Source organism: Cavia porcellus, unplaced genomic scaffold (assembly GCF_034190915.1).
Source record: "Cavia porcellus strain 051 isolate PalLab524CR breed Dunkin Hartley unplaced genomic scaffold, mCavPor4.1 scaffold_17, whole genome shotgun sequence".
NCBI classification, from domain to species: domain Eukaryota; kingdom Metazoa; phylum Chordata; class Mammalia; order Rodentia; family Caviidae; genus Cavia; species Cavia porcellus.
This window is the reverse complement of record NW_026947500.1, coordinates 60,414,656-60,423,528: the sequence shown is the minus strand read 5'-3', so window position 1 is coordinate 60,423,528 and position 8,873 is coordinate 60,414,656. Positions and strand designations below refer to the sequence as shown.

At 33.6% G+C, this 8,873-nt stretch overlaps 1 protein-coding gene across 1 annotated transcript; it reads right to left on the bottom strand.

Annotated features, from left to right (window-relative positions):
* Positions 1–555: 555 nt before the first annotated feature.
* Positions 556–1,503, bottom strand: LOC100733682 (olfactory receptor 8H1-like). The gene has a single exon (XM_003467978.2). The coding sequence runs from the start codon at positions 1,501–1,503 to the stop codon at positions 556–558; it is 948 nt and encodes a 315-aa protein (XP_003468026.1).
* Between the last annotated feature and the right edge of the window lie 7,370 nt (positions 1,504–8,873).

Sequence of the window (8,873 nt, the reverse complement as noted above, 5' to 3'; positions counted from 1 at the left end):
CAGGTCTGAGTTCATCATTCAACCTAAAAGTAAATTCCAATGACAAGACACTTCCAAGAGAGTCAAGAGGAACCCATGAAATGTCTCTATTGGAGCAAAAGATGGAGAAAGAAATAGCCATGTTAATGGTGCAGGAATTTCAGCTATATATTCCTATATGCCTAATGCTAGCCCTCTGTAAATGAGAAGAACACAGAATCCTGAAATAGATAAGGTTAAATTTAATTAAAGTTTTCCATGGAAGGTCACTATCATGCACACAGGAATGTGACTTAAAAATATTAATCAACAGAGGCATTCCTGATAGATTGATCTAGAAGTCTTCACAATGGCATGAATAAAACTTATACTGGAGACAGTAAGCAGCATGTAAGAATATGATAGCATTTTCCCTAGGTAGATGGAAACAATTAAAATTGTCATGTAAAATACAGGAAAAGCACATATATAACCTCACACACATATTCACATGTAAAGACTTGCTTTAAGAAAGTGATCTAAGAATTTTCATGAAACAAAAAATATGAAAGCAAGTATAAATATGTAACGTTAGTGTTATATTAGTTTTCTGGAGCTCTGTCTCCTCTGCAGGACTCTAAGAACAGCATTTTTCACCTCCTTATTTCTGAGACTGTAGATGAGTGGATTCAGCATGGGGATCACAATAGTGTAAAACACAGAAGCAACCTGATCCTTTCCCAAAGAGTAGGACTCCTTCGGTTTTAAATGAGTAAATATCATAGTGCTGTAAAAGATGGTGACTCCCAGGAGATGAGAGGCACAGGTAGAGAAGGCTTTTTGTTTTCCTGCAGAGGAATTAATTTTGAGGATAGTGGAGAGAATGAACACATAGGATCCACACACAGAGATGAGAGACAGAACTAGTGTGGAACCACCAAAAATGAATATTGTTATTTCAAGGTCATGTATATCATTGCAAGAAAGGGCTAAGACAGGAGATGTATCACAGAAGAAGTGATGGATGACATTATAGTTGCAAAAATGCAGTCTGCTCATGCAAACTGCATTCACAGTGGAATCCACAAAGCCAAATGTATAAGAGCCAGCAAGCAGGGCGTAGCAGAGTCTTGTAGACATAATGACTGGATAGTACAGAGGGCTGCAGATAGCCACATAGCGGTCATAGGCCATGGAGGACAGGAGAAAGCATTCAGTGCCACCAAAGAGAACAAAATAGTACATCTGTGTGAAGCAGCCCAGGAATGAGATGCTCTTGGAGGAAGTCAGTAAGTTCTGTAAGGTTTTAGGGGTGATGACACTTGAGTAGCTGAGGTCGAGAAATGACAGATGAGTGAGAAAAAAGTACATGGGGGTGTGCATCTGGGGATCCAGGCGAATGGTCAGTATCATCCCTCCATTCCCCAGCACAGTGACCAGGTAGATCATGAGGAAAAGCAGGAAAAGGACCAGCTGTGTCTCTTCAGAATCTGTCAGCCCCAGGAGGACGAAGTCAGGCACACTAGTGGAGTTCCACCTCATCATGATATTCTGCTGCAATTATCTGGAGAGTGATTTCATCTGATAATTACCCTGAGTGACTTCAAAACTATTAGAGTGTGTGAAAGACAAAACTTTTAAATAATATAGTTTGCTGTGTCCTGAAATTATATGCTTTTTATTGAGTAGATGTGAAAAAATTTAATAAACCTGTACAAAATGTATATAATTTCAGATATTTTGTTCATATTTAGAAGGCATTACAGCCTGGATAAGAATGAAAATAGTAAAACTGTGAATGCTTTCATTAGTCAACATATACAATCCATATGAAGATAACTTACTCTAGACACTATTACATGTCTATGTAAATTATGTCAGAACAAGAGCACAGAGAGGAACATCTGAAATATGAGAAATTCCATGTTGACAGTATGATGCTACTGAAATATTTTGGCTGCAGGTAATGCGCCTTAGAGATCTTTACTACTGATTATAAGTTTTTAAAGTTTTTTTTTAGCAAACCTTATAAAGTATCTGTAATAAAGTAGTTTAAAATCTGTTTTCATGTGTTGTTAACTGTTCTGTACTTTTCAAAGCTCTTTGACAATAATTACCCATTTAATTCACTACTGAGCATTTAAGTAAGGCATATTAAATTACATCTACATATTATTTTTCTTAAAAATATTGAAACTGAAATTTAATTTGGAATGAATTGTGCCCAGGACGGCTGTGTTAAAGACAGGCTATTTCTCACATCTTCCTACTGATAGTGGCACAATCCATCAGGTCTTTTCTTCCACTCAGGTGACTATGCAGAGAAGCGGTACTCTCCCTGGAAGTTACCCCATCTCTCTGAATGGAATCCCCAGAGCAGGCTGGAGGTCAGGGTCTGGTTTAATGTGGACCAAGGGGAAAGAAAGCAGGGAAGGGTCTGGAGGTAAAAATCCCTGTGCAGCTGAGACCAGGAAAATGCAGGGCTGAGATAGGGAGAGTCCCACCTCCATCTCCTGTGCTGTAACTGGGAATAAAATTCTTTCTTCCCAACAAAAGAAAGGTTTTGCCAATTTGTGTGAGACAAGAGACAGCGTGGGACATCCACTCTGCTAATTACCTTCTCTCCAAACTTATCAGTGAAAATTAAAGTCATTTTAAAATTGTGTACATTTCCTGACGATTTTGTTTTGTTTGCTTTTTTTTTGCTGTCGACTTTGATTCTACTGATTGTATATTATAATGTCACAAATACACACACACACACACACATATGTGTGCATCTATGATTACTTTTTCTACAGGAATCAAACTTACAATCTCATACACACCAGGAAGGCATTTGAGCTATATCCCCAGACCTCTTTCACAAATATTAACATTATTCATAGTAAGGCCTGAATGATATATGTATTTCAATTTTACTGAGAAAGTTTCCATTTTATATGATCAAATTCTCTTCCAATTTTAAGAATGATACATACTGTGAAAAATTTTCCAGTGTTTTCTTTCTAGAACCTCAAGCTTTAATTCTTCTCTGAAATGAAATACTAAACACAAATAAGCAGCAGAATATATCTCTGTTATATTTGTGCTTCTCAATGTATTTCTTTTTCATGATTTTCTGCATTAACTATTTCATTGTGTGGTAAATTATACTCAGTTCAGTTCTTGATCAAATGGAAACTTTACAAAATTTTTTTATCAGAAAAGACTCCTAAGGGTGAAACCGTGTATATAGACAGGACCATACATGGTTTTACTCTGTGGCTAATAATTCCTGGATGCCTAATATAATGAGCATTCAGTATGCAACATTTAGTCATCCTCCGGTTGTCGCTTCCAGGGAATGCTGCTTTGTCTGATTCCACGGACAAAAGTTTCAGTACAAACTTAAAACAGAGTTTTGTGTTCTTGGGAGATACCTAACTACTTACATTTTTTTGTAAATTTTAAAACTGTAGGAGAAATTAATTTGTTTCCATTACACTGAGACACATAATACATAGATTTACTGGGAATAACATTTACATTGAAGTGACTGTAAGGATTTTTTGACTAAGCTACTGGAGAAAATATTTCAGGAGATATATTTATCAGGAACAATCTAAAGGATGGAAGATAACATTCATCATGAAGTATTACATACTTCGAAGTATGATGACTTTTATAAGTAGGTCAAAGTCACTAGAAAACAATGAAAATAATAAAATTTAAAGAAAAAATAAGTGACTCAATTCTTGTTAATAATTTCTTTACATAAAAATTCTTCCAAGTATTTGACTTTGCACCAATACAGCTTAATTGGACTCAAAATTCCAGACTTACCTAGTCATTTTAATACTGTGTATACAATGTCATCCTATTTTAAGAACTGAAATATCATAATCTTCCATGACTATGGCAAATTATTTTATTGACCAGTACCTATATGCAGTATGGATTCTATGATGTTCTTTTATTCATTAAGCAAACCAAGTTTTCCCAGCTGATAAACAGATATTTTAAGGAATCAGTGAAATGGAGCAGAACCCATTTGGGTTTGCCTGTGTCACCTGCTACATCTGTAGGATCCATGTTGTGTCATGCAGTTTACTGTTTCAGTGGGTTTAATTTTGTCTGTATTTTGTAAAAGAAAATCGAATCAAAAGACACACTCCACCCTGAATCTAATGCAAATTTTTGCAATTAATTTAGTAAAAAAATACTTGCTTTTTGTGTAGTCAATTCAAAAGCATTTAAAAAAATAAGGAAAAATTAAAGCAATAGAAAATCTGAAAGGTTCTATTCACCAGTACTCATCTTAAATGAGAAACCAAAGAGTGAATAAAAATATGCACAGTTTGAATCTGAGAAAATGTTATCAATGAGTTTTGCATTCATTCCTGAACAAATGTGTATCACAAAATCCTAATGAAATGTGCCCACTTCTGAAAATTTCAGGAGACGGCATGTTGCAGAGGATAAAGTAGATTCTTGTAGGTATTATTTTGCTATGAACTTGTTCAAATAAAATGCTATTCATCAGTATTCTAATTTATACTGAGACATAAAGGTTGAACCAGCTGTGTCTCTTCAGAATCTACCAAGCCCATAAAGATGACATCAGACACACTATGATGCATGGTGTTTCTTTGCATTTATTGTTCGAAAATTAAAGCTGATATTTAGCTTCCATGACTGCAATGTTATGACATTTGTACAAATGGTCCAGTATTACTATAACTACTTCAACATTCTAAGAATATATAAAATTTTGATAAATAGGAGCAAACAAATTTGTCACTTAGAGATGTGTTATTAATTGAAATTTATTTCTAGTAAATTTCAACTATGCCTTTAGAATGAACTTGATATTATTTCAAATGCTTTTCCTTTATTAATACATATGAAAACATCTTACCATATTTAGTATTAGGCATGTGTTTTGGATCAGAAAGTGGGCACAAGTCTTCACTTATGTGAAATCAGAACAAAGTCACATTAAGAAAGTGACTCCATTAACTTGTTTTCACAGGAGAGAGCACAATTATAATAGATTCAGTTTTTACTTGTCAACTCACATCTGAGAAAGGATATGTAATCATGTATATTTAATAAAGAGGTACAAAGCTTTGTTCTGCCCTTTAGTTCCCAACGTGCCTGATTTTTTTTTTCTTTGTATGGTTTGATTTTTTTGAAACAAGTTTTCACTGTGCTGTTCAGGCTACCTGAGAACTCACTTTTCTAGCTTAGGCTGGACTGGAACTCACAGTGCTCCTCCAGTCTCTGGCTGCTGGAGTGCTGCAATTACAAATGTGGGCCACCATGTCCAGGGCCATTTGATGTTAACAACAGTAAATTTTACTGTAGGGGATTTAGGGAGGTGCATGAAGACGATAGGCCACATGTTACTACTCCTGAAGATATTACAGCTGTTGTGAGGGTAAAATGAAATATTAAGCACTGGAATGTTTAATGACAGGCTGCTTTTCCACAGTTCTCCCACTGAAAGCCCAATGTGCACCACTCCTTTTCCTAAGTTGACCATTAAAATAGCATTGCTTCAAAATATTACATTTCCAAAATATGTACATTTTTTGGAGATTTTGATGCCAACAACTCTACATTCTTGATTAATAGCTTTTACCATTGCTTATCATAAGGAATAAATGCTATGTGAATATGTTTTACTGATGAAGAAATATTCTGAAATATTTACTGATGAAATATTTCCTTGACTTGATCTTATCTACTTCTATATAAAGTATGATACTTACTGTGAGATAAAGTTGCTGAAAAATAAAATTTCTTCCGAGGTTAACTGGGTACAAATCAGTCAACCTCAAAGTACTCTGAGAAGTAAAATATAAGAAGTTGAATCTGAGATATATTTGTTTTTCTTTATATAACTTAACTTTATGATTATTGCATTTATATTTTAGTGAGTTAAACTGAATCATATTAAAATTCTTTTTTCAGAACCTGATCAAATGGAAACTTCCTCAAGAAATTTAATCTAAAAAACAATAGATGTAGGAGTAAAGAATATATGGTGCAGAGTGTCCACCTTCTCTCCCAGCCTGGTGATCTCAGAGCACCTCATGAAATGGGCATGTGTAATACTGCAGTATTTGATCATCTTCAGGGCACGATTATCTAGGATGATTTTTTGGCCTGACTCCAAGGACAAAAGGTCAAGGACTCAGTTAAAAAAAGTCATTGGTTTTCCCATTAGAGGCCACACACAAAAAGTCAAAACCACTGTATCTTCTCTTGAGATACTGGAAACTGTTGCTCAACTATATGCATTTACTTCTTAAATTAACACAACTATATTAATTTGCAGAGACTAATGTTTATATTCAAGTGGTCAAGGAGGAGTTATTTTAGATTATACTGATGTAGAAGACAATTGGAGAGACCTAGTTATTTAATGACTATGTGTAAAAGACATAACAATGCAATTGTTTATCAGAAATTATTTTATAATTAATAGTATAATGTGGCCATAGAAATGAGGGATATTTATGAAAAAACAGTAGAAAATAAAAACAATTCAAAAAAGAAAATGAAAATTCTTGCTAACATTCTGATTACATACCAGTAACTTTACCCAGTAAATAATTTGCACCCATAATGCTTATTTGGATGTATATTTATGATTGTAGGTAATATTATAATATTGCATATTCAGTTTCATCCTAATATTGTAATGAAAACTTTATAATCTACCATAATATATGCTAGGTTAGATTTTTCTTAACCAACATTTCCCTGTGCTACACATTATATTGCTTCAGCATTCAATACGTAAATAGATTTCACACCTGATAAATGCATATTTTGAGGCCCCACAGGAGTGAGCAATAACCACCACTCTACTTGACCAGTGTCACTTGCTTCTTCTACAAGTTACATATGGGGATTGTGTTTCACTGTTTCATGGTACAGAATTTTCTTTATATTCCAGAAAAGTAAAATAATCAGAAGTTGAAAATAAGCTATGAATCTAACGTAAGTTTCATAATGAATTCACTAGGTAAGTATTTGATTTGGTTACATATAATCAGGTCAAAAGTTTTAGGGACAGCAAAAACAATTGAAATACAATAAAAACCTGAAATTTTTCTTTGAATCTTATTTGTTCAAGATAAGGAAGCAAATTTACTGTTGGAAAAAGTACAAGTGAGAATCAGAAACATGGATATTGTGAATTTTCTATTAAGTCATGAAAAGTCAACTGCAAAGCACAGAGAAAAGAAACTCATGTCTTCAAATTTGAGGGAACAATTAGTTATGGTGACTAAGAACTACTTCTGCTGAGTCTGATATAATTCATGGACTTGTGGAAAGGGAAATTGTGGACCCATATTTTAGTTCATAGTAAGATTAGCTAACTCTGATTCTAACCCTCAGCTTTACCCTAACACTGAGATTTCAGCCAAATGAGAATCTAAGGGTGCATTTCAAAGCCGATAGCTCCTCAAAAGACATGAGATTGCAAGATGCCACATGAAAGAATAATATTACTCAAACTTCTCTATCACCAAAACACATTCAGTCCATGCATAGAGCTGCTTATGATGACAAGAAATTCTTGTAACTGCTGTTTCACTGCAGCAACTCAAATCATAGCAATGATATAAAACCTCTGTCATTGTAAAAAATCATGGAGATTAACTGCTAGAACATCACATTTTAAATTCCTACTTTTATTTTCTTCCCTATTATTTTCTTTCTCTCTTTTCTTCATTCTCTATAAAACCGTCACTGTGTTTTTTCTTTGCTTAGGTTTCACAGGTTAAAGAATCAAATGTTTCTTTATTTTCATCTCAAAATGACAATATGCATGTAAATTTATGGGCTAGATTATGATACCTTAATTAAAGGATACAAGTACTGATCACCTCAACTTACATCTTTATCATTACTTCACTTTGAATAACTTTCTATTCTTTCCATTTTTTGATAAATAATTGTCAATGCTTGAAACATTTAAAGTACTTAATTGATATATAGTAGCATTTTATGTTCATAAATTCACTGGTTTAATTTATTTTTCTTTATAGCATGTATTATAGAATCTGCTTTTCTTAATTTTGATGTGGATCATGATGCTAAAATATATTTCTATTTATTGTGTGCATATCAATTTAACACTTAGTTATTTCATGGCACTAAAATGTTTCCATTTATTGTGTATATATCACTATTTTTACTTACTGTGTTTGGGTTCAATTTTGAATTATTCTTGTGTATTCCACAGGTAAAGCAAGTTTTCCATTTTTATGGCTAAGTATAATATGACTTTCTGAATTTACTTTTAAAACTACCTATTGCTTAATAATTTTATCTCTGAATTATTAATTCTATTTTCTATTTCATTGTGGGTAGAAAAAGGGGTTATTTCAATGCAGTTTTGCAAACTTATAGAAATTTATTGAAAACTTTTAATTAAATGGAATAAATAACTCATAGATGTGGAGACAATTCAAGAAGTGATATGGGTATCTAACTGTGCCAAGTGTAATAGTCATAGATGATAGATTTTGATCCAGACCAAATAAAATACAAAAAAAGGTACAACACATCAGATCATAAAATGTATTGTTGTTAAAGAAACAACATGAAAGAACACAGTAAATGGGTTCAGTAGTTGTATTAAGAGGAAACAGTGTGATCAACGTCAAGTTCAATTCAAACGTGTCAGTTAGGCAAATACTTGTAAAAGGCATCTTCATGTGTATCATGAAGATTTTGAGAAATAACAAGGAGGAATACATAGTTGTCACATCCATGTCGCTCTTGAGGTTCTTGGGTAAAGGACTGTGAGAGGATGAGAAAATAAAGGACAGACAAAGCTGAGGTCAGATGGGGCCCTTACTCTCCTAATGGGAGGAAAGGACCTGTTCAACCATTGTAGCACACTTACTTAT

What these genes read in the sequence shown, in the direction of transcription:
- LOC100733682 (XM_003467978.2), bottom strand. Translation starts at nt 1,503, where the DNA reads ATGATGAGGTGGAACTCCACTAGTGTGCCTGACTTCGTCCTCCTGGGG.